This window comes from Pteronotus mesoamericanus, unplaced genomic scaffold (assembly GCF_021234165.1).
Source record: "Pteronotus mesoamericanus isolate MK-2021 breed Mesoamerican mustached bat unplaced genomic scaffold, CSHL_Meso_final scaffold_1186, whole genome shotgun sequence".
NCBI lineage: Eukaryota > Metazoa > Chordata > Mammalia > Chiroptera > Mormoopidae > Pteronotus > Pteronotus mesoamericanus.
In genome coordinates this window covers 7,332,052-7,357,257 of record NW_026555302.1, presented here as the reverse complement: position 1 = coordinate 7,357,257, position 25,206 = coordinate 7,332,052, and the positions used below count along the sequence as shown (strand labels likewise).

The window sequence follows — 25,206 nt, the reverse complement described above, 5'->3', positions numbered from 1 at the left end:
GGAAAACCAGAAAAAGATGTACGCATAAAAACTAAGAAGATTCCTGAGTGTAAGTCCGATTTCCTGAGTACAAACTTTTTGGAAATCGTCAACTATGGTTATAAAATAGCTTTGCTTTATTTCAGGGAGCTGTGTTTGGTTCGGGCACATGATGTGAAATTAGCAAAGGAAGCAGAGAAGGCCCACAAGGATTTGGCACAAGCTCTTTTAGATGCTGAAAAAAATGCCAAGTGAGTTATTGAATATTAGCCATTATGTCATATTTGTTTCACACTTTGTTTCAAAACTTTATAGAAGCATGTGACTTTTCTTTATTATTATAACAGTGTAAAGTTCATTACATACATTAACTCCTTTAGGCACTATGGTAGTACTCACTGTGTAAATGTCTTCTTGAATGAGGGTTTTCCAGGGGTGTAGACCTAGAAGCTGAGTCACTGGGCCATAGGATGTGCATAGACTTGTTTTCCTAGATGTTGCCGAATATTCTATAAGGTAGTTGTACTTGTTGGTGTATATATGCTCTCATCAGTATATGAAAGTTCCCCTTTGCCCATGTCTTTTATTAACTGGATGGGTATGAAAAAGCATCTGATTTTTGTTTGCATTTTCCTATTGGGTAGTGTGAGTCTGGCTTTTTGGGGAGAGGAATCTTAGTGGGTACAGCTTGTGGAATTTTTATATTTGTATTCACCTGTATGACACCTCAGGTGATTAATTATTTTCCTAGTGAATTGAACAAACGGAAGCCTCTAAATAGCAGGGGCTTCAGGAACTCATGCTGGTGGTTCCTGGTTTTCAGCAAAATTAAAAGAAATCTGTTTAGCTGGCTTTTCATTACTGTAGCAAAGTTAACATTCCTTAGGAGGATGTGTTTCAAGAGGTTTGTTCAAATGCTTCTGTTCATTTTACTTCTGTGTTTGTGTCTAATCTCAGAAGGGCTTTTAATTCTAAGAGAAGCTTCAACGTAAGTTAGAAGAAAATGTATGCTCTGGTAAACATGAAGAAAAAATAATTAGGAAAAATGAAATTATACTAATCTTTTGGTTTGTTGGTAGAAAATTTCTTTAAATCTTATACTAATTATATGTACTTTAAAAATATAGCGGCTCACAACAATTGGGCTTTGTGTCTTTACTAAAGAATCCTAATTCTATGAGAAATAAAAATAACCCTACTGTATTATTGCTACTTGTGTTCTGAATGTTTCATTAGATATAGTGTTGCTATACTATTGGAATATTATGTTGTGAAAATTCTAGTAGAAGAATATGATGAAAAGTATTTAGATCAGGGAACAATATATTGAACTTTTTACTTAACATGTAAGATTTACAAATGAAATATATTTTCTCTTATTTCTGCTATATATTAGTGTTATTAATATGTCCAGAAATTTTCATAACTGTCTTATGATGAGTTTTAAAGGAACAACTTGCCTTTTTAAAAAACAATGTTCTCCTTTAAAAAATGCCTATAAAGCTGTTTCTTAATTTTTTTTTAGGATTGTAGAAGAATACCATGACTTGTATACATTACAACGAGGAAGGATGGAGAATGATATTAAACAGTTAATGGCAGAAAGAGATATCTGGAGCTCAGCCACATATGAATTGGCCCTAAAGGTTGGTTCATCAGGAATCGTAAATCAAACTTCTTTTTATGGATAAAATTTCATTTTGCAAATTTCAGTTAGACAGAAAGTTAAAAAATGAAGATGCATATTTAACTGACAAATACTGTAGGTACAATGGACCTTGTAAAGGGAAAGTTAACATTTTTTGTTTGTTTGTTTGTTTCTTCACTATTGAATACCTGGCTATTTCCCAATTAAGGGCTCTTTTATTTTTTTCGCCCACCAGAACTTAGGAAGTCTGAGCAAGATTCTTCTTCTGTTGTTTGTGAACATGTTAAAAATTTTAGCTTTAATTTTACCGGTAATAAACTAGTAAAAGTGGTACTTATGTTTTCACATAATATAACTGTATTAGGATCACTGTATACCTCACTTTGTTTCTATTACTTTGGTATCCAAGATGACAAACGAATTGAAATGTGCTAGCCTGTGGACCACTACATTAATGTTTTAGAGAAATAGCAAAGTCCCACGATATTTTATTTTCTAAATGTTTTTTGTTTGGTTACCTATTCTCACACCTTGGACTTACAGTATTAATAGCAAATTACGATCTGGAACAGATTCCTGTTTTTGCCGCGTTTTCCTCGGGAATGGTCAGAGCTCATCTAGGACACAGTGTTCCATCTGGATCCAGAATTGTAAAAGGGACATCATCATGTCCAGAAGAAATAATCATGACAGTAAATATGTAATATAAGAAACAAATCTCGGAGCTAGGCAAGTTCACTAAGAGAAAAAAAGAAGACTAGTGAGTTCCCTTGCCCTAGAAATGTTTAAACAGCAGAGAACTGACCCCTGGCAGAGGGTTCTGTAAAAGAATACCTTGAATTGTTGGGGCTTCATGCAGGTAGTTTATCCCTAATGTCCCTTCCAACAGGAAATGACAGCTAGCATCTCACCTCCCTGAAAATAAGGACTTTATTTCTTTTGCCTACTGCTCTATGCACAAAGTCTAGAACAGTCACTCACTGAATGACTGTATAATTAATTCAGTATATCAGTGGTTCTTAAAGGAAGGTCCAAGCACCTCTAGGGGGTCTCTGAGACCTTTTCATGAGGTCAAAACTGGTTTCATCGAAATACTAAGATATTATTTGCCTTTTTCACTCTCGTTTTCACATGAGTGTATAGTGGAATTTTTATTGAAGCTGCATGATATTGGATATAGCAACAGATTGAATGCAGAAGCAAATATGAGAATTCAGCTCTATTCTGTTAAGGCAGATGTTAAAGAGATTTGCAAAAATGTAAAACCATGTGGCTCTTTTCACTAATTTTTTTTTGTTTGGGAAAATAAAGTTATTTTTCCATAAAAATGATATTTATGTTGACATAATGCATATTAATGTTATGTTTAAGTGAATTAACAAGTGTTGACTTTAAATAACTTCATTTTAATTTTCAGTACAGTACACATCAATAGATATAATCATACACACAAGAGCTCTTTGAAGTTCTCAACCATTTTTAAGAGCATTAGGGTTTTTGAGATCAAATTGTGTGAGAACCTTTGTTATATACTATACGTCAGTTTGGTTTTGGTTTAGTAGTTTTAGAAAAAATGAATTCATGATACAAACTAGCTCATGATTTACATAAGAAATTGCGATTGAGTTAATGATTCAATGAAAAATTGATGTGAAAGTGGTTTGGGTATAACAAATCACAGCCAAAAGGTAAGTACAGTGGCTTGTTAATGATTTAGGTTCTTAATTTTAGTCCTTTTTTAAAATAGGTAATTGAAAGAAATAGGGTCCTATTGGCTAAAAGACTCTACCTCAATGAGAAAGGCTGGAGGAAATACGCTAAGCATTTCATCACACTGCTGTCGAGCAAGGTAAACCTCAGCTCACTCAGGCCCTGGGGGAGGCTCCAGCTGTGGTGGCTGAAGCTGTGCAGCGGCTTTGCTAAAGTGATAGATTAAATTTTAAATATAGTTTTACATCTGTGCTGTATTGTGGGCAGAATGAAAAATCTAAGGGAAGGCTCTTCTTCCTATTTGTCTTCTATCCTAATTAAAGCAATTTAAGCAATGTATCTAAGTTAGTAACATTGCATATGTTATTTATAGTGTTATTCTATTAGCATTTAAACTAAAAAATTTTAAATAGCTGTGTTTATTGAAATAGTTGTACTATCAATGTATTTTATGCAATTTAATGGGAAAATTCAATGAGCACACTAAGCTGCAAAGGAGGAAAGTAGCATTTAGTGTTCCTAGAGTCAAACTATTTACCCTTGTCATTCCATTTAATTCTTAATTTAATTCTTATAACAATCCTATGAGATATATAGATGTGTGTGTGTGTGTTTGTGTACTACGCTGCCTCCCATGAACATTTTATGGGGAAATTGGGGTCTGTTGCAAACGAAAAAAAATCTTGTCTCTAAGACTTTGTGCCATGGGAAATCTATCTCCAATGAGACTGAGTAGTAGTGTCACTGATGATATTTTGAAAAAGGAATGTCTTTTTAACTTTTTAATCCATTTTCTATGGATGTTTCTAGTGTTACAGTATTAACAATGGCCTGGCATATTCTGATAACTATTTGTTACATGAAAAAATGAATAAGTGGTTTGATTCTATGCATTTTATCTAGGACACTTCAGACCTTGTATTGTTGCAGAACTTGACACAGAAATGGAAAAATTTAGTGAGTAAATTTAAACAGGAAGTGGAAGAGAATGAAGAGTCTACAAGGGAGAAATTGCAAGTCATTAAGGATTGCCTTACCGAATGGCAGCAGTTCTTCAGAAATAATAAGTGAGCCTCCAAGAATCTTGTTTGTCCGATTATACTGTGCCATGCCTGAATACTCAGTTTACTTCCTTCTCCCTCTCCTTTTGTCTCTTTTGCCTTGGGAGTACTCTTAACATCAATTTTGTCAGATGCCTGACAAAACCCTTAGAGGGTACCATCCCGTAGGAGCTTGAATGGTCCTGCAGTTTCTAGCACTGAACATCTTGATAGTCCATCCTGATCTCTCTAGCCACCTAGTGCTACTTCTATTTAAAGTCCAACTCTTTTTCTTTTCTTTTCTTTCCTCTTTACTACTGGTAAACTTGGATATCTAGATCTATCTGCAAATTCTGTAGCATAGTGCACGTGCAGAGAAGTAGAGTCGATGGGTGGCAGTTCTAAGGAGATTGGTTTTGATTGGCTCTCATACTGTCAAACAGAGCAAGCTGACAAAGAAAGAGGCTGCCTATAAAGTTGGTAAGTCTATGCTGAATGACCAAGTCACAGCCAAATTTTGTGGGAATCTACACTTTCAGTGCAGGCTGGACTCATCACATTTAGGTACCGTTTCCATTTCAGATTGAGAACAGCGGTTTCAGTTTTCCATATCCCTTAAGAGGTTTCCCAGGTAACAGATTTGGAAGTTCTGGAAGCTGAAGCGTGTACCCAGCCAGGCTGGTTGCCGCTGCCATTTCCGTTTGGCGACTCTCAGCACAGATGGCAGTGGTTGTCTTCTCCCTTTCTCTTTAGGAACAACTTCCTTTTTTTTTTTTTTATTCTTCAAGTACATTTGTCTCCATTTTCCTGCCACTACTTCCCCCTGTCCCCCCATTCCCACCCCTCAGTCCTTCCCCACTGTGGCTTTGTCCATGGGTCCTTTATACATGTTCTTTGATTTGACCTTTCCCCTTCTTTTTCCCCGTTACCCCCTTCCCTCCTTCTCTCTCAAGACTATCGGTTTGTTTTTTCTTTCAATGTTGCTGGTTATATACTTCTTGCTTGTTTGTTTTGTTAATTAGGCTCCACTTACAGGTGAGATCATGTGGTATTTGTCTTTCACCATCTGGCTTATTTCGCTTAGCATAACACTCTCCAGTTTCATCCATGCTCTTTAGGAACTTCTTTATCAAGAGCTTTAGAGATACTAAAGGAAATGTCCTTACCAGGAGTTGGGGCTCCTGACCTTAATTATTCATTAGGCTTCCTTCCTATTCATATATTGTTTTGACAGCTGTATTCAACCGGGATTATTTTTGTGGTGGGCCAACTTCAGATGCCAAAGACTCAGAGATCACCCTTTCAATACTATTCTGGCCTCTGACCCTGTGACCTTGTTCTAAGGCCTGATTAGAGTCTGAATGTATCTTTTTACTCATAAATTTAAAGATGATTGCCTATGGAAGAGGGGCTGAACCTGGAAGGCAGGCTTCAAAATCATTAGGGAAAAACATAATATTGTCACAGAGTGAATGGATTTGAGATTTTCTTTCTTTATACCCTGTTTTCAGACCCTGCTCTTTGTCTCTTTTCTTCTTTTAGTGGAAAAGACAGTTCATCCCTTAATAAAGAAAAAATATTTGAATCAGTTATTCTAGACTTCAGGCAGTGGCAAAAGGTAAGGCTTTCTAATGAGCAATGTGGTAATCAAAATACTTGCTGCTCCTCACCTCTGGCTGAGTCACGTGTCAGCCTTTAGAAATTCCATACTAAGTTCTCTGAGAAACAAGGAAAACAGCAAGGCTACAGGGGCTTTTACAATATTATTAAGTATTTTATTTTCAGTTCTAATTTAGATTTTTGGGTCAAATAAAGTTAGATTGCCAGAAAAAAAAACCACCCCAAAACACAAGGAAAAGATACTTGGGTGTTAGGGACTATCATTCTGATTCTCTCCTCTAATTGTCAGACATAGTGACATTTGTGTCTCTCCTACACCTGGCTTTTGTCTGAAGGACAAATTGGGCTTTTAAAACCAGTAACATCTTCTGAAAAATTGTGGTAAATTATCCATAACGTAAAATTTACCATTTTCACCATTCAGTGGGATCAAGTACATCTATAGCGGGGAGCAACCGTCACCGCCCTCCACGTCCAAAGCTTCATCTCCCAAACTGAAGCTCTGCCTGTTAACCACTGACTCCCGGTCCCTGGCAAGCACCACTCTGCTTTCTGTATTTGACTCCTCTCAGTACTTCATGTAAGAGGAGTCATTTAGATTGGGCCTCTTGTGACTGACTTATTTCCATGTGCCCAAATTGCCTTCCTTTTCAAGGCTGAACAATTCCATTCTATGTATTATGTCACATATTGTTTATTTATAACATCTTTTAAAAGTGTCTGAGCTATGAAAATAAGTTTTATTAATCAAATTACTCTCACGTTATAGTGGTCTGACAAAGGAAAATATATAAGGTAGTGAAATCCCTCCGAAGTGAATATTGCACTCAGGACCTGATGAAATCTCATCCAGATCCCAGGAGAACACTTCCTTTTCTTCTGGAATGACCCGAGCAGAATATGCTCAGAATTGATGATGTCTGTTGTCCTACATACAGTATAGCTAGTTTAGTGACTTTTTTTACTGTTTATCTGGCCATTTTGACATTGCTTAAATAAAATTGAAATAAATTATGCTTCTTTATTTAGTAGGAATAATAAGAACTCTCATTCACTAAACACTCTGTTAGGCGAAAGGTGCTTTCCATACATTGTCTTACTCCTCATGGCAGCCACTTGATGCCAGTTTTATCGTCCCCACCTCACAGACAGGGAGACTGAAGCTTAGACGCACTCAGTAACCTGCCTAAGTTATCTATAAATGGCAAGTGGCTGAATCAGAATTTCAGTCCATGTCCCCCCAACTCCAAAAATCCTACCCTGGGTGCCCTGAAACATGGCCCCCCTGTGCTGGCTACTCCCTCTGAAGTGTAGGTGACGTGGTTCCATTATCTGAGTCACATATAATGGCAAGCTTTACATAGAAATTATACTGTACTCTTTCTATAAATATTTATTGATATGTCATATATTGGACTTGGGGTTAGACAGACAAGTAAAACATGAATAAAATACAACCATTACATTCTAGGAACTTTCCCAGTCTAGTAGGGATCAAGTAAACAGATGTATTATATCCTTACCAAAGCACGTAGAAATTAAATGTGCTCAGCTCTCTGGGACTTAATTGCCTGTCACCAACTTTTTACCTGTATAGGATTTAATATAATTATTTTCATCCTGGTTAACTATGGATTGTCTTATAGGGTATCAACTTAATTTAAAGTCACTTCAATTTTGAAAATAAAATGTATGTCGTGTGAAGAAATTATATGAACAAATAATAATAGGAGATTTAACTCCCAAATAATTGAAGTAAAGATCTGGGTCGGCATTGATAAAATCATTAGTAGATAATGTGCTAATTTCCTTACTCCCTTTTCATTCTCTAGATACTTACTGAAGAAAAAGAGAAGTTTACTGGGGACTTTTTAGTGTCAAAACACGACTCTCTCAAGATTATTAAATATTTACAGGAAAACTGGACAGATATCGGCTTTAGGATATTTCGTCGCCATAAAAGTATGGAGGGAGAGATGCCGCCAGAGCACCAACAGATGGGGGAAATTGTGAAAAGCATAGGAAAACTCTACAAAGAACTTGAATTAAGAATAAATGGGGAAAATGGTAAGAAAAAAATGATAATTAGATTGCATGACATAAAGGATTTTAATGGTAATTATTTTCAATACAATTAAGATTTAAAATCAAGGTGATACATGAATATAGTTTTAGAAATAAAGCAGAATAAACCGTTGAGCATCACTTATGGAGAGATGATTCACATACCTTACAATTCACCTATTTAAAGTGTACAATTTGATGATTTTTAGAGTTTTCATAAATGCATACAACCATCATGACAGTTGGTTTTAGATAATTGGGTGATATCTTATAGGTCTTTTTTTCCTATTTTTTTTCAGTGACAGTTGATATATAGTATTAGTTTCAGGTGTAGTAGGTTTTGTTTTATTGTCTGTATTTTGTCTTGGTTTTGAGTCAATTCTTTTCATATTCCTGGATGTTTTTAATTAACGTTGGACATTGTGTGTGAGAAATTCTAGAGGCAATTTAAGCTTCTGTATGGCGCTATATATCAAAAGAATGATTTTAGTTTTTATCCTGGCAGGTTACTTAGTGTAGGGGCAGATCATTTTACTCCAGACAGGCACTGAGCCGGAATGAGTGTGGCTTCAGGCTCTGCGAGGGCCTGTCTGTTTCTGGTCCCCGCTCATTGCTAAGGTGTAGCCTCTCGGGGATTCAGGGGTCCCAGGTGAGAGCCTGGTGTGCTTACTAGAGCCTCTACTCCTTGGCAGATTTTGAACTTCAATTTTATTCCCTAGTGGGGTAACCAAATATCCCAGTTTGCCATGAGAGAAATTGAAATAACCCTCTGCAACCCATGAGAGACATTAAGAACCCATCACAGCTCTTCCAGTCACTGTGTCATATGTTAAGAATCGGTCCTTCTCAGTAAAGTGTCCCAGGCAACCCCGAGGCATCGGCTGCCACTGTCGTTCCACATCACACTACTCTGGGTGGGAAAGCACAATTTTAATGATCTGTAGCAGCAGTAATATAGTTATAGACAAGATGGCAGTGCTCATCCATGGGAATACATGTAGAGTAGGCAGAGAAAAATGGGTTAGGAAATGGCTTAAAATAATGAGAAGTCAAAATGATCATCACTTTGAATACTCTCAAGAGATCAAAGTTTACTGATGAAGGCAGTGAAAATATTTCATCAAATATAAGAGAAAGTTTGTTTTTAAAGTATTTTTCTTTATATATCTCTTAGATGGGAGCATTTTTATTTCTTATTTTGCAAATGAGATAAGACAGAGGAATAGAGAGGTGGTTTTGCTGTGGTCCAACAGGGAATCATTCAAAGACTGGGACCCATATGTCCCGCTGGCTCAGACTGAAACCATAAACTTCATGAAAACCTGAACAGCGACTTAAAAAATAATTCAAGAAGTAGGTTCTCCTTTCTCTTACTAACTATACCTATAATCATTAAGGACCTGTTTATCATTATTGACTTCTTAACAAAAAGACTCAATGAATTAACGCCTTTTACAGAAAACTAGTTCATAGTTTCTAGATTTAATGTATTTGGTTCTCTGCTGAGAAGACAGGAAGCCTAGAATATAAGCTGTGATCAAAGAAATAGTCTGTCAGTCAGAAAAGCACCGATTACACAGTGATCATTCACTACACATTTATTTAGGAACTACTCCTTACACGATATTCTGCTAAGCAATATATAGGATAATAAAAAAGTGAAAAACAATATACCCAGGCCCATTAGTTTTTATAATTTATTATTGAAATGGTACACTTACAGATACTTCTAACAATTCATGCTTTTCTTATTTTTGTAGGTATCTCTAGAATTCTTACGAGTTTGATTAGTTCTACTGACTTCTGTTCTTTTAAGATGGAAAGCCTCCTGGAGCTTCCTGAAACGTTTCCTGAAGAATGGGAGGGACTTAATGAAAAAATTAATGAAATGAGATCTCAGTTGGATACATCGTTAAACATTATTGGCACTGTTCCACAGTACTTAGACACAGATTCTGGCTCGTAAGTTTGCAGAGCTCTCTGCTGGACAGAAGAAGGGAATCTCGGTTTCTCAACTGCATTTTCCCAGTATCTAGGCTCAGCAACAGGGAGCTGGGGTCAGATGAGGAGCCTTGAAGTCCTGTTCCTCCCAGGAAGAAAGCCATCTGATTGGGAGTGGGAGGGTGCAGAGCCCTGGGTCCCTGACTGCGCGAGTCCTCAGTGGAGAGTCTGCCTCGCTGAGCTGGGAAGAGGAAGAGAGCGGGTAGCCTTGGTTCAGTTACCATGGACTCTTGCCTTTCTTACTGAATCTTCATAGGTTGTCTTGAACAGAGGTTTCTTCATTTGCCGTTTGTTCTTAGGACCATTTCCAGAGGCTTACAATGCTTTTTTTTTTCCTTTCTGTTTTTGTTTTTGTGTTTGTTTTAAAGAGACAATCCTCCCAGTTTCCCTGGGGAATGGGTCAGCTTTACTCTGTCATGCTGGAAGCTGATCTCTTGAGAGAATTTAGAAATTCATGCTTCTCACTTTATGGTCTCCCTGGTCTAGAAGTGAATATAAAGGGAATAAATGTGAGTTTTTACAGTAGAGAGCTAACACCGAAGGTAATACCTGCATTGTCCAAAGAGCATCAGCCCGGTTGCTGTTGGCGTTCGGAAAGCCACGTGAGTGAGGTAGCCCATATACCAGAGAAACCAAGGCTTTGTTCACCTTTCCCTGCGTTCTCAAACATGGGTCCACACTGAGTTTACTCGGCCCACCCAAATAAAACCCTTTCATTTAACTGATAGTTACTTTAATATTCTAAGGAAGTCACTTATCTTTATTTTACTTAATTTTCCCTCCAGGGTGCTTGAAGCACATATATTTAACATGATTCAACAATGGCATTTGAAGATAGGCAATGAGATTACCAATGGTAACATTGAACTTCAGCGCCGTGTACGTACTAGTAGAAATCTGTGAGGTTAATTTTGCCTTGGCTGGGAATTTTCTTTACAGAAAAATCAGGTCATGCCTATGCAATTAAAGCAGGAGATTGGGAGGGCAAAATGGAAACTTAGATAATTACTAAAGGATTTAAATGCAAAATGTTCCTGCCTGTGGAATGAAGTTTCAGAGGCGATAAAAAAAATTTTGAATTATAATTATTACCTCTGCTCTTTACTTGGTACTGAATTTTTTTCCCTTAATAGGGATGTAGCCATTTTAAGGATTTATGTTGGTGCCCCTGACTTGCTGAGGGGATGACAGGAACCTGTTACTGGGAGGAAAGACAAGATGCCACAAAACTATTATTGGCCTGTAATTATTAGAACCAATAGAATTGTTCTGCGGTTCAGAACAACTGAACCCGTGGACTTCTTAACCAGCACAATGTGAAATAACTTCCAATGGCCAATAAGGCCATATTACTCCTGGCCTTAATTATAATCTAAATTTACACAGAAAAGAATCTTATTAGAAGACTTAATATGATCAAATAAATTTAATTCATTTTAATATTGCTTAAATTAGGAATTTGAAAGGCAGTTTCTCAGTTATATGGGAATACTACTTAGGCAGCATTACACGATATCACAGCCTGTGAGCATGTTATAAATACGATATATAGACACTAAGAGTTGAGGAGCAAATATATTAAGACTGGAAATATGGATCCAAGATTGGGAGAAATGTCTATGATTTGGAAGGCAATCTAAATTAATTTAAAAAGGGGAGCAGAGTGCCTGTCACAGTGGGACTCACTAAATATTTGTTGAATGAAGTAAGGATGAACATTCCAGATATGCAAACAATTAAAATAGAGAAATGTACAAAGTTCTATAGAAACATAGGAAAGGGACTGCAGAATAGATCATATGTAAGCCTAGAACACTTGGGAACTCACTGAACAGAGAACAGGGCTGGGCATTTGAAGCGAACGGTGTGTTCAACCAATGTCTGCAATTCATAAAGCTTTTGCATTTTGTTTCTGCCACCGGCCTCAGCAAACGCCCTGACACGGAGGTTCCCAAACTCCCTGTTCATGGTGCCTGTTACGCCCCAGTATTTTCACACTCCTCAGCCAAAAGAAATGCCACCCAGCTCAGTTTATTAAGTAGGTAGGTTCAAACAATTTACCAAGTATTGATGTCCTAACAACTTAGTAACTGTTTGGAAAAGCAAAAATTGTTACCAAGAGTTACAACACGGAGGTCTAGCACTGAAGCAGCCCCACTGCCCCCGCGCCCCTGCCAACCAGCCGAGGCCGGGCGAGTGCACTCGGAACCAAGAGAAGGAAACCCCAGGGCTGCCAGCTGCAAGCAGTCAAATGGGTTTTCCTGAATATGAAAAAATGAAACTCAAGACTAATTATCGTAACAGCCAAATAACTAAATGTTCCCAAATAAGGCAAATGTTTAAATAACTATAGGCAATTAAATAATTGCTTTACTTCAGTGTCTTCTCTATGAACATCTTTGCTCCACCCCCTGCTCACAGAGCTCCACCAACAATTTCTAGTTCTGGCATTGCTTAATTGGAACTGTTGCTTGCTGAAGGAAACTGAAAAATTTAATGTCTTAGCTTACTTTTTTATATATACAAACATTGAAAAGAAAAAAAACCCTTTTTTTTGCAGTCAGAATTACTAAGGGATGTTATGAACTTGGGCCTTGTATAACTTCTCTAACCTTGAACTCAGATTGGATGTTGCCACCCTAGCGTCCTGTTTCTCTTAGATTTTCACACAGTGCTTGTTTTTACCACACAACCACCAATAAAACCAGCTTTGCAAAGGTATAGTGTCATCAGAAGTGAAATAGAGCATCTAACATTGAAATTGTGAACTCTGTCAGGTTCATGCTGTGCCTCACCGGTGTTGTATTTAAAATCCCGTCCCAGGGGAGTGGCTCAGTTGGTTGGAGCATCGGCCTATACACCAAAAGGTTGCGGGTTCCATCCCTGGTGGGGTGTGTACAGGGGCAATCAATCAATGTTTCTGTCTCATCTCTCTCTCTCCCTTCTCCTCTCCCTAAAATCAGTAAAAATATCCCTGGGTGAGGATTTAAAAAAAAAAAGAATTTAAAATCCCATGGCAGCCTTGAGAGTTCACTGTGGAGCCTAGGATGTCTTGGTGCACGATTTAGGAGCTGCATTAATACCCTTGACCAAACTAAGGAAGAGTTAGTGTAGTTTAGTGAGAAAGAAAAAAAAACTTTGTACACACACACACCCCAGCTGAGTAGTGATAATTTAATTTCATTAAGAAGGAATGACAGTGTTGTTGGAAATTAGACACAGGTATGGTCATTTCTGTTTTTAAATTTGGCCTGGCTTTTACGGTTTGGTTTACTTTAAATGGGTCATTTATGTTATAATTACTTTTTAACAGGCAGATGAATTGCATATATCTATGATCCAGTGGGTGGTGAATTTGCTGATATTAATGGTCCCTGACTTTCCTGACCAAGACACTCTCCTAGAGTTGGAGGAGAAAAGTGCTGAAAAACGTGACATAGGTATTGTGACGCTAGAGATAGATGCGGTTGCCCTGACAAAAAAGTTGTCCAAGTACTCCAGCTATTTGAACAGGTAACACTGGTTTTTTTATCCCTGCCCCTTTGAAGAAAATTTGGGACATAAAGCAGGGGGGGAAAGGGCAGTTAAGCAGCAGCAATAAGAAATCGTTTTAAAACCTAGAAACTAGTACTAGTTCAGTTTTTAAACCAGCTTCAGCACTGCCCAATGGAATATGAGATTTTGGTGTTTTCCCAATGGCTTTAGCATACTTTTGGAAATAACGTTAGCATGGGCAGGATGGGAAGTATGTACAGATGTGGGAGTGAGAATTAGTGGGGGAAAAAAAAGAAAGAAAAGAAAAGGCCCATTTAATTAGACTAAGGAAGAGACGTCTTGCACTGTTGCGCAGGCTAGGGGCGTTTGTGAAGAAGCTTGTCGTTTCCTGTGTAATTTCATGCAAAACTGAATGTATACTCTTACCTATTTCAGTAAACACCAACCAAAACATCTCTTAAAAAAACAAAAAATAAAAAACCCTTATATCTGGAAAGCTAGAGGATTCTCACCAAATAAAGACGAGGTCTGAAAAAAATGTAAATTATTAACTAGTAAGCGTACTGTTACTATGGTTGCTTCAAATTTGGGAGGTCGCCTTTATAATCTAGCGACTTCCCCCCTTCACTTCCATTTAATGTTACCGATGGTCAAGAGCGAGAGGAGGGGAGGGGAGGGGAGGAGGAGGACAGCTGTGAGACACTGAGAGGCAATTTACACTCTGTGGTGAGTCTGGAGCTTAATTACTATGGGAAATTCCCACTGTATCTGGACTTAAAACACGCAGGAGAGGAACCAACAATAACAGGTCATGCTGTGTGTTGTGTGCTTTCCCCCCCAGTTCTTGTAAAGGGATGGTAACAGCGATGGCTCTGAGTATAGCCGGCAGCTTACAAAAAAATCCTGCTAAGGAGCTCCACGATCTAAATAACATGAAGGTAATCCCTCTGCCTTCCCCTTTTGTTTTGTTTAGAGCGGATATTTTAGGCTCGTTACCCCCTCACTAGGGTTTTCTTAATTTCAAATTTATCCCTATCCTTGACTGCTAGCATCTTCCCCCCATCTCCCGGACAGCCTCTTCCTGACAACAATCTTTATGACGTCGAACTCTGGGACTCCTGTGGCTTCATCCATAGCCCACGAAGTGACGGGCGGAGGCGGGCCTCCCGAGGAGCCTTGTCTGATGCGGGTACGCTGTGGTGCGTGCCGCTTGTGCCACCCCAGTCACAGTCTAGCATTTGAGGAAGACCATCTTGCCAACCTCCCGGACTGATACTTGGATGACATTAATGATAGTTCCCCGCAATCTAATATTTCAGGCAGTTCCTTTGCCATAAATGAGAGTTGCACGGTGTTGGATAGGATTCTGGAGTGGGAGGACTCTTAAGTAAGATTCTTTTGGAGTTTGGTCACTTACCAATGACTCTTACCCTGGCCTTCCACCTTAACTGCCAAAATTACTTCTGCAAAAAGTCTTGGGGATCACCCAGTTCCCCGCCAGCACCGAGGCAGCCCAGTAACTCATGGCCCTGTTTACCGTTCACCTGACCCCGGCCTGTGTTGATTCAGTCTGGCCGTGCAAACCGGAGCTACAGAAAAATGCCGGGGGTAGTTTTCCAAGAGGATTCAGTTCTAGAGATCCTTGTTCCTGCTCCTATTTCTGAAAGAAGCTGGTCAGCACATCAGCTGCTCCACTTGGGAGTGAGAATTGCTGGTCATTAAGGCTTCGTTTGAGGCGTGGAGACACCATGTCAGAGTCCTGGCATCCACCGAGAGTGGCCTAGGACCACTGCAGCCTAGACCACCTCCTGGCAACCTAGAAACTCAGCCCCCAGGAAAGAGACAGCCATCTTTTTTCATGGACTTTACAGGTGGACCATCTGCACTGGTCCAGGCATCTGGAATTAGAGTCACTGATGCCCTGGCGCTTAGTCACAATCCGAGTAAGTGACAGACTGCTTCGGAAGGATCTCTGAGATAACCCTCAGCAGGCCAAGACTGGGAAAGAGACACACACTGACCAACCCCCATAGTGCTGAGGATACGTGGGAGGGAAACGTCTCCTCTCGGTACCAAAGACACACCCGCCATGGTGGAAGAGAGAGGACTCCCAGCTCGGAGCCCGCCAGACGGGCTCCAGCTGCCGCTGACCCCCTCCTGAGTAATTCATTAGGGTCCTGCCATCCACCTGGGGCTGCAGTGACATTCATGTCGCCCAAGTGCTATTGCCAGTTTCAGGGCCTCGCCCTCTGGTAGGATTGTGACTCTGAAGGGGAGTGGCTGCCGCTTGCAGCGTTGCAGCCAGGGAACTCAAGGAAGTCCCAGCCTTCCTGCCTTTTGGGGGGGGCCTGGGATGATGGGTTCTTGAACTATCTTGCCACCACAGTCTCAACAGTGCCGCCCTATAAAACACTGTCTCCCACAGTCTTCTCTGCCTCCTGCTTTTGACCCACCGCAAGAGGCTTAACATGCAGGACTATCTTTTTCCTCTTAAATTCTCCTTCCTCCCAGACATGAATTTTAGCCCTTTTACTTCCCACCAGAAGCGTTTATTAACACAGTCCTGAGTCAGACTTTATTAGCATTAAGTAAGAGTATCGATGGAAGGAGATCCACATGCATTGATTAGCAACCAAGCTAACCTGGTCTAAAGCTGGTCAAAGGTAATGTTGAAGGTTTTGAAAGAAAATTTGCTTATCTCTGTAGATTACTGTGAACTTTTATCAAGAAACCCCTATTGACTTTTTCCTCCCATCAGATGTCTTATGACAGTATTTTCAATGTCTTAGAAGTTCATAAGAAAATGACTAGGATATGTTTGACATAATGCAAATTCAACTGTAGAGGTTTCTCATGAATGATGAATTAACTGTGAAGAAATAAAATTTCAAAAATATCATTACTATTTTCAGAATTAACTAATATTCTAGGTACAATATAGAAAGTTAAATAATCTGTGCATCAAATTTTGTAGCCGGAAGGACCTGAAGAACTTTCTGTGCCTCAGTAGACACGGGGTGAGCACCTTTTCTAGAACAGAGCTTCAAATCTTTATTCATTCACTTAATTGGGGCACGGTAATATTTTTGTAGTGGGAAAGAGCCCAGGTCACCTGGATTAGAATCCCAGGACCATGTTTCACTACATATAGGAGCTTGAGCAAGATATTCAACTGCTTCTATTCCTTAATTTCTTTATCTAAGAAAAATGAGGATAATAATAGTATAAATCTCAGTTCTCATCACAAGAATACAGATTTTATAACTATGGTGAGAAATGTTAACTGGATTTATTATGGTGATCTCTTAGTAATATATATAATATTGATTTTCTATGTTGTACACCTGAAACTAGTATAATGTCATTACAATTATACCTTAAAAAACAGTACATATCTCATATTGAAGATCAAATGAGTTAACATGTGCACAATGCTTAGAAAAGTCTGGCATACAATTAAGTACCATGTTAAGTGTTTGCCACTTTTATTGTTATGGTTAAGCAATCACAGTTGACCTGGTCAGCCGCATAGTTGTTGGGGCAGACCATTTGCCCACAGTAAATGCAATGTCTCTGCATCTGATTTTATGACACTTAACTACACCTTTTCTCATTCTAACAGTGTTAGTAAGCAATGATAAGGTTTTAGGTCTATATTCATAGAAAATCGCTGCTGCACAAATCTGTGAACTGAAGTGATACAATGTTAATTGAATGGAGCTATACTTGGAATTGCATTTAGCCGTTCCTCGTTCCTCGGTAGGAGTGAGTGAATAAATGAACTGGTGTAATCTGATTTTTTCTGCTTCTCAGAAAGAATGTTATGAGTGGATCACTACATGCTCTCACCTCCTTTCTGGGATGAAAGGCAAAAAAATAAGGTTATTGACACCTAAAGAAAAGGAACACCTGCTTGAAGAAGAGGTATTTGCCATGTGCTAGCACTGGTCATTATTCAGGTTCTTTGTGTGTTTTAGCAGACGAGAGGTCAGCGACATTTCCCAGTGCGCGTCCCTGGGATCCTCTCCTATGTCCCACACAACTCGGGGCCCCCTTTGCAGGTTTCTCTTTCTTCTCTAGTCCCTGATGTGAGTAGGTTCCTGTCCTAAGGCCTCGTCCTCCAGCCACTTCACAAGTTCTTTGGTGACATAGTTCAGTTTCTTGGCTTTAACCCAAATCCCTCCATCCAAACTTCAGACATCCTGCTACTTACCGGATATTTCCACTTGAATATCTTAGGGATGCCTCAGACTCACACAGCCTCATCTGAACTCATCCATCTCCCCAAACCTGCTTATCCAAGTTTATTATCCCTGTGAATCTCGTTAGCATCTCTGTGGTGACCTTAACCATAAACCAGGTATCATTCAGGATGCTCCCTTTTCCTAGCTGTCCCATGTCCATCCATTCAATCAATCAATCAATCAATCAACCAACCAACCAATCAATCACTAAGAGCTGCCTCCTAAATATCTCTTGAATCCTTATCCTCCTCACTCCTTCGACCCTGTGTTGTTCACTGCCTCCTCTTGCCTTTTTCTCTTCTCCCTGTTCTTCTCTTAGCCCACCCCCTGCTTCCTCCTCTTCAAATCTACTTTCCTGTTGCTATAGTGATTGTTTAAAATGTAAAACATATCAATCAGTGTATTGGTTTCTCGTTGCTTTCAGGATAAAATCCAGTCTTCCTGACACGACACACCACGCGCCCTGGTCTGTCTGATCCTAAGTTTCTATCCTGTGAACTAGAGCACTTGCCTTCTCAGAGCCGGTCATGCACACAAAGTATCCTCTCCCTGTGCCACCTGTTTTCTTTCACTCACTCTTCAGGGGACCCAGACATTATCTTCAGAAAACCTGCCTGGGCAACCCTCTCTTTTACCCGCATCCACTACCAGAGCAAAATTAGGTATTTCAACTATTTGTATGTACTCATAGCATTTTTTTGTTCACTAAATTGTGAACTTCTGAAGGGCAGGGACCATCCTTAACCTTTTGCATCCTTATCATTAGCATAGGGCTCAGTGGCAGGATTAGTGCCCTTTAAATATTTTTCAATAAATAATTGCTAATAAAGCACTAAAATATTTATATGCACTAAAGTATAATTATAATATTTTTTTATGTCATAGGACATTATAAAAGAGTACATTGAACCTGAAATCGACGTGCATTTTGAAGAGGATGAAGAAGGAAGTGAGAAGGATAAGAAATTTGAGGAAGAACAGGAAGAAGAACAAGCAGAAGTAAGATTATTTAGTACTATCTTTTTAAAGAACTTACATACGTACTGTTGCAAATAAGAATAGATCATCTGGAGAGAACTCTTTAATTTCAAGGAAATGCCTTTCCTCATATAGATTTAACCATATCTGTAGACACACTTATCTCTTAATTTTCTGAGGGAGGAGTGTCCTTTTACCTTTCTAAATCCAGCCGTTTCCATTGGCCTCGTTCACAGCTATACTTCTATTAACTACATAGTCAACCTCTCACCCGGATGCTGTTGCTCTATCTCTTCATTGCCTGATTCTTTAAACAGTCATGAAAACTCCATGTTTCCACTTCTGCAGCTCTCATTCGGGGCTGCCCTTCTGCCCTCCTCCCAGACCCCCTCTGTCTCCCTTTTTCTCACCCAGGCTTCACCCCTGTTGGGGCATTATTAGTAATAGGGCAACTGAAATACTAACAAAAATACAATGATAATTACCAGTTACTGAGCACCTATATGAGCTATATGCTTCACACATGTTACCTCATCACCTCCCCCATTTTATAGGTAAGAAAACCTAAAATGAAGATAGTTGACTGTCTTACCCAAAGTCACATAGCTGTAAGTAGCAGAACTAACATTCAAACCCAGATAAGTCTGGCAAAGAGCCCTTGTCAAATAGAGAGAACACTGTCTGAATTCACTTCCCTGATGTTTCTTCTCTGTGATAGTTTCAATGCTGGCATGATTGGCATGACCCCAGGCGCCAACCTAGGTCCTCCACTCCCTGTACATGCAGGACAACAGACCAAGAAGGTCGTACAGCACCCAGGCCTCTTTGGACAAGCATTTTTCTTTTTTATTTATGGCATAGTACTTGCATATAGGAGGCACGAAATAAGCGGACAACACTATTATTGTGTCACTAAATTCTGTTATACCTTTTAAACCTGTAATGCATTGCCTCTCTTCCTCCTTCTGTGGCCTTAGATCAGGCCATTCCCTCTCTATTTCACAAACTCCTATTCAGCTTTCAAAGACCATTTCCTCTGCAGAAACTTCCCTGATTGCCTAGGCAGAATGGAGGGCCCTTTTCTGGGTACACACAGCTCTTCAAACACACCTCTTTGCTGACAGTAATTGCATAGACCATAATTATTTTATGGCCTATCTCTCTTACTGTACTGTAAGTTCCTGAGGTCTAGAAGAAATCCACTTTATTTTTCTCACAGTTATCTCCCCTTGTCCCTGCTTCCCCATCCACCATAATGTATCGCACAGTGTTTTCTGTAAGTTTTCAAAAAATGCTTGTTAAATCGTTAAAGCAAATGGAAAGCGAAAGCTTCAGACACAGGCCAGGCACCTTGCCATGCCACTGTGTCACCGCCAGCTCACTGATGGGTCCTTGGTATTTCTGTGTCCTAGAGAGCTGCGACGTCTACAGAGAGTGAAAAACTCATTCGATTCATTGGAGAAGACGAAAATGTTCATTCCAAACCTCTTTTTGAAAAGGATATGTTATCTTCCTGGGTATGTATCTGAAACCCAGTATTTAAATATATTCATCCAGCATATTTCTATTGATAACTGCGATAAGCACACCTCTAACCATAAGAATCATTGGGAAATTGGAAACCTTTAGACAGTGGCTGTGGAAATTCAACAGGAAAACAGATTTAAAATTCCTCCACAGAAAGTTCTAGGACCATGGTAGAGGTGTTTTTCCCCCCATATTTTTATTCCCTCGATATTTGTAAAGTTTCCTGTTGAGCTGAGAGATCTTATTGGATTTTGCAATGTTATGTACTTAGTGAAGTAAAGTATTAAGATAAATATAGATAATTTCCTTGATATTTAACTTGATTTATTCAAGAAACATGTACACCCTTCTATTTATTTTTTTAGCCTTTTCTTCCTTCCCTATTTCTTTCTGTTGATGTTGTTTTCCCTGCTTCTTCCTTACAACTCTAATCAAATCTGTGTCCACCTGCAGCATGAATAATTTGGAAGCTGGTGTGCTATTGGCCATAGGAAATCCCTATTCTTTTTGGTTGTTAAGAGTGGGCTTAATTATCTACTGTATAAATATTGAATAGGAAAAAATATTCTGGAAGGCTTGGTCCAGAGCATCCTGAAGAAGTAGAGAATTAATTGTTGGGATTCCCATTTTATTCATTGCACATATTTCCTTTGTCAGAGAAAGTCAGCTCATCAAGGCACATTGGCCCCAAAGTATCTTGAAGCAATGGCTGTGATCGAACACACACAGGAGAAGTTAATGTGAGTATGAAGCACCACAATGGTAAGGAGACGAAGAGGCTGGCCAGGAGGTTTGGCCAAGAAAGCCGCACTTCTTGGCTGACCACCGGTTCTCATGCTTCCTTCGTCCTCACTAGTGGGACGGGCATCTCCAAACACTCTGCTAGAGTCAGCGAGCTGCCCTGCTGCTGTAGGGACACTTGTCCTACCCATAGTGGAGACGGCGGAGGCCTAAGTGTGTGTGCGGGAGGGGAGGGGAGCGGGATGCTAGACGCGATCCACTTCAATGTGTCTCTGAGAGGTGAGCAAGAGAAACAGATGGAGCAGGGGGAAACTGCTGTGTGCAAGAGAGGATGTTATATAACCCCCAACGCAGGAAGGGCGGCAGACTTAACATGGCTGTGGATGGCAAGACGGCAGCGTAGCCGTGTAGACAAGTGCTGTTGTTATTAAGAAACACATCTCAGGCTGATTGTAGAATCTGTTTTTAAAGGTTCTGGAAAAGAAGGGAATGAAAAAAAAGACTCTGTGTTTCTGGGCACTTATGCTCAGGATTTTCTTTCTAACTAAGGGACACTATTGGATTTAGTTTGTTGAAGCACATCAATGAAGAGAAGCAGAAATAAACTTCTGAAAAGGGAGTCTTTGGCTATTGACAGAGAATTTCAAATAGCCGAAGGTCAGATCTCGCTGAGACGTGATAACTATGCTCTTAAACCCCAGCACGGCTGCCGCTCTGCCATGGCCGTCCGGAGTCACTCCCAGGTCCCAGGCCATGGCTGATCACTGATTCGCCACTTCCCTTATTTGCACCCGCCATCGTCAGACGCATTCGTCTGATCCCACTGTCTTGTTTAGGCAAGGAGTTTTCATAAGTGACTGACATGTTTCTGAACCTTTCCATTTTGTTGTGTTTCTCTGGACTTGGTCCACATCAGAGAGGTTCAAGACCGAGCCAGACGAGCAGAGCAGAAGTTTGATGAGGTAAAGGAGAAATTTCATTTAACCCTCATGAGAAATAAAGAACTGGAGAAGGAACTGGAGGAAATATTGATGAAGTCTAAAGAGAAGGAGACTGAAGGAGGAGAAGAAGAAAATGAAGGAGAAAGAGAAGGGGAAGAGGACGACGAAGAAGAAACCGGGCCAGCAGGAAGTTCCTCAAAACCTCTGAAGAAAGGTGAGGCTTGCTTTCCCATTTGCTTTATTTAAGTTGTATTTATGAAAGAAAACTTGATTGGGTCACAGATATTTTAGAAAAGTATCAATAAATTTAGTGTTATCTCCTAGTTCATATTTCTCATAGGCCTGCACATACATTTAACTATGTAACTATCTTATTTAGACAACTCACAAAAAAAGAAAACCAAATGACTAACAACTGTAAACTAGTAAACTAACAGAGAATTTTGACTTATAAAACTGGCAAAGATTTTTTAAAACAAAAGAATACAATGCTGGTCAGAAGGGGCAAAGTAGTTAGTTTTAGAGAAAATTTGTGGATAGACAGGCAGATATACGCCCTTCCAAAAATAACTTGAGAGTACGTGTGGATGTGCCTTAGTTGAATTAATAGTTTCACCTTTGAGAATCTAAGGAAATAATCTGAAGTACAGGGGAAAAAATTAATGCACAAAGATGTTCAGTGTATTATATATAATAGGAAAAAAATAGATGTAATGTCTCTCTCCAATCATGGAAGAAAGATTAACTAAGTTATGCTACATTAATATACCCGAATGTTATAGAACTATTAAAATGGTGTTTTTGAGGAGTTTACAATGACATGGGAAATTCTTGTGTTAAAGTATCAAATGCAAGAAATCATATATGATAGTATTTTTTAAAGCTAGAAAGAAAAGGCCAGAAGTAAATATACCCAAATATTGACAGACATGATCTCTGGTTGATGGGATTTTATGAGGAGTTTTTGTCTTTTTTTTTGGTGCCTGTTGGGTTTTCTGTGATGGGAATAACCTCTATACTCCAGGAAAAGGCATTTAATTCTTTATTTTCTCATCTCTAATTAGTGCTGTAATATTCCCTCAAGCAGTTCTCAATATCTCCAATATTGGAGACTCTTTTTATTTTTCTGTCATCTTCAGCCTGTGGTCTCTTCCCAGGACAACTCCTGGCACAAGGACTAGGCAGGTACCACTTTCTGTTTTCTGCTGTCACCCCATCTCTGCCTGTGTCCCCAGCAGCAGCCGTGAGGCATCCAGTCCCTTGTGGCCTCCAGCCCCAGGTATCATGTATCTACAACACTGTGTGAGGAGGAGTCTGGGCCCATTTTCTCTCCTCTTAACTCTGAACTGGTAGAACGTTAACTATTCCTCATGTGACAGTCCTTTTGCTTAAGGTTTAGATATGGGTCAGATAAGTTTCATAAATTAAAAAAAATTTCATCATCTTAAATTGTGGAACAATTTTATCCTGGTAATTTGAAACCTGAATTTTTTTCTTGATGACAGAAAAATAAATATGCAAACCACACAAAAGGCCTATGAGTTAAGCTAGAGAGGTCACCTCCATATGGAATGAGTGACTTTAGTTTTGTCCATTTCCATAAAGGTCTTGGGAGTCAGGTGAAATCCAGAATTTAACATTTTTAGTCATCATAGATAGAGCATAGCTGTGCACAGTTAGTCCACAGTCTACAAACGATAACCTAGACAAACACACAGTCCCCTCTCCTGCCTTCCGGACACCCGTCAGAGCCATTGCCTGGGGCTCGGAAGTGTAGGAGGGAAGCCTGACCACGTTGAGGGGAACTGTTTCCTATGCAGGGTGGTCCCCATCCTGTGTAGGTGACTGGGACATTTTCTCTGGAAAATCCTGTTACACATTCCTTCGGGTTAGCAGGCAGCTCCTAGTAAAAACGCAGATATCCCTGGAGCAACGGGACACTCACTTGCCACATACAATGTCATATTGTTAGGAGTTAGTGCAGGGAGCCCACTTTTCTCCTGGGAGCTGCGCAGTGAAGGAAGGGAAGGTGATAGCGGTAAAAGCAGGAGCTTTGTGAACGTCGAGTACAAAGAAGATCTAGACAGAGTAGAGAGAGATAAATACTTTTGTTTTATGTCAGTATTTTTAATAATTAGCAAATCATTGTGTTCTGAGCTGTGCATGGAGAAAGGAATCAAGAGGGGTGTTCACAAAGATGAATCTGACCTTGGTGAGGCCCATGATTAGGAGTGAGGAGACCCACTTAACAGCAAGATGAGGGTGTGAGCAAGGTGACACTTAACAGCAGGACGAGGGTGGAATGAGGCGACCAAGCGTGGGACGGAGGTAGCAGCAGCCAGTCAGCAGGCTTCAAACTGCCAAGCTGGGTGTCGTGGAGCAGCCGCGGGCAGCAGGCTCGACGGCCGGCCGAAGGCCTCCCGCACCCATCCTGAGGGTGGGGCTTGCATAGGGCCTGGGTGCGGGAGGCTGGACAGAGGGACCAGGAGACAGGACGGGGGAGAGGGATGGACATGGTGGACCCTGGACACCCCCTCTATTTGAATTTCTTTTTTCTGCCAAGCTTGTGGTACACGCAAGCTGAAGGGAGGAAATGTTCTTCCTTTTTCTCTTCCCTCCTTGACCTCTTCCAGGACCCAGAACTCAGGCCGACTGACTACACTTAAATGTCAGGAAAATGCGTTCTGAATCCCATCAACAAAGTCAGCTTCAAATTTGGGGCACAGAACCTGTTTGTAGCTTAGCAGTTGCTCAAGCAAAACAGAATTCTAAAAAGGCTTTGTAAAGTAGAACATCTTTAGTAACCATGAGATAGTGCTACTAGAACACTAATTGTTTTTGTCTTTTCAGGGGCGCAGCGCAAGGAGGGTTCTCTCACCAGCAAATCCAAACCCCGGACTAAATCCAATAGTAAGACCAAGCCCAAGTAGCATCCATAGGGCACTGAGCGTCACCGTGGCTGCCCGACCTGGACATACTCCGGTGTCTCTGTGCTGGTGAGGTAACATCGTGGCTCCATTGGAGGGACCCCCTTTGCAACAGCTATTAGAGAAGCCACGACATACAACCCAAGACATTTTCTTTAAAAGTCACGGTGATGGCTGTAGGGAATCAGTACATTAGCTAATTTTCCAGATTAAATACAGCTTGTGCAAAAGTTTGCTAGCCTCTTTAATTGATTTCCTAACAGAGGTCTGTGAAAATAGCTGTTTCTGTCA

The 25,206-nt window shown here is 40.0% G+C and overlaps 1 protein-coding gene across 1 annotated transcript in view; it reads left to right on the top strand.

Moving 5' to 3' along the window:
• AXDND1 (axonemal dynein light chain domain containing 1) overlaps positions 1-24,918 on the top strand; it is a 41,307-nt gene extending 16,389 nt beyond the window's left edge. Inside the window, exons 10-25 of the mRNA XM_054587548.1 lie at positions 126-230; positions 1,505-1,625; positions 3,375-3,476; positions 4,241-4,404; positions 5,920-5,995; positions 7,830-8,064; positions 9,822-10,023; positions 10,848-10,941; positions 13,376-13,575; positions 14,399-14,495; positions 17,371-17,481; positions 18,687-18,800; positions 20,192-20,296; positions 20,964-21,046; positions 21,964-22,202; positions 24,839-24,918. Of these exons, the coding sequence (XP_054443523.1) occupies positions 126-230; positions 1,505-1,625; positions 3,375-3,476; positions 4,241-4,404; positions 5,920-5,995; positions 7,830-8,064; positions 9,822-10,023; positions 10,848-10,941; positions 13,376-13,575; positions 14,399-14,495; positions 17,371-17,481; positions 18,687-18,800; positions 20,192-20,296; positions 20,964-21,046; positions 21,964-22,202; positions 24,839-24,918 (2,128 nt within the window). The remainder of the gene's footprint in view (positions 1-125; positions 231-1,504; positions 1,626-3,374; positions 3,477-4,240; positions 4,405-5,919; positions 5,996-7,829; positions 8,065-9,821; positions 10,024-10,847; positions 10,942-13,375; positions 13,576-14,398; positions 14,496-17,370; positions 17,482-18,686; positions 18,801-20,191; positions 20,297-20,963; positions 21,047-21,963; positions 22,203-24,838) is intronic.
• The last annotated feature ends 288 nt before the right edge of the window (positions 24,919-25,206 follow it).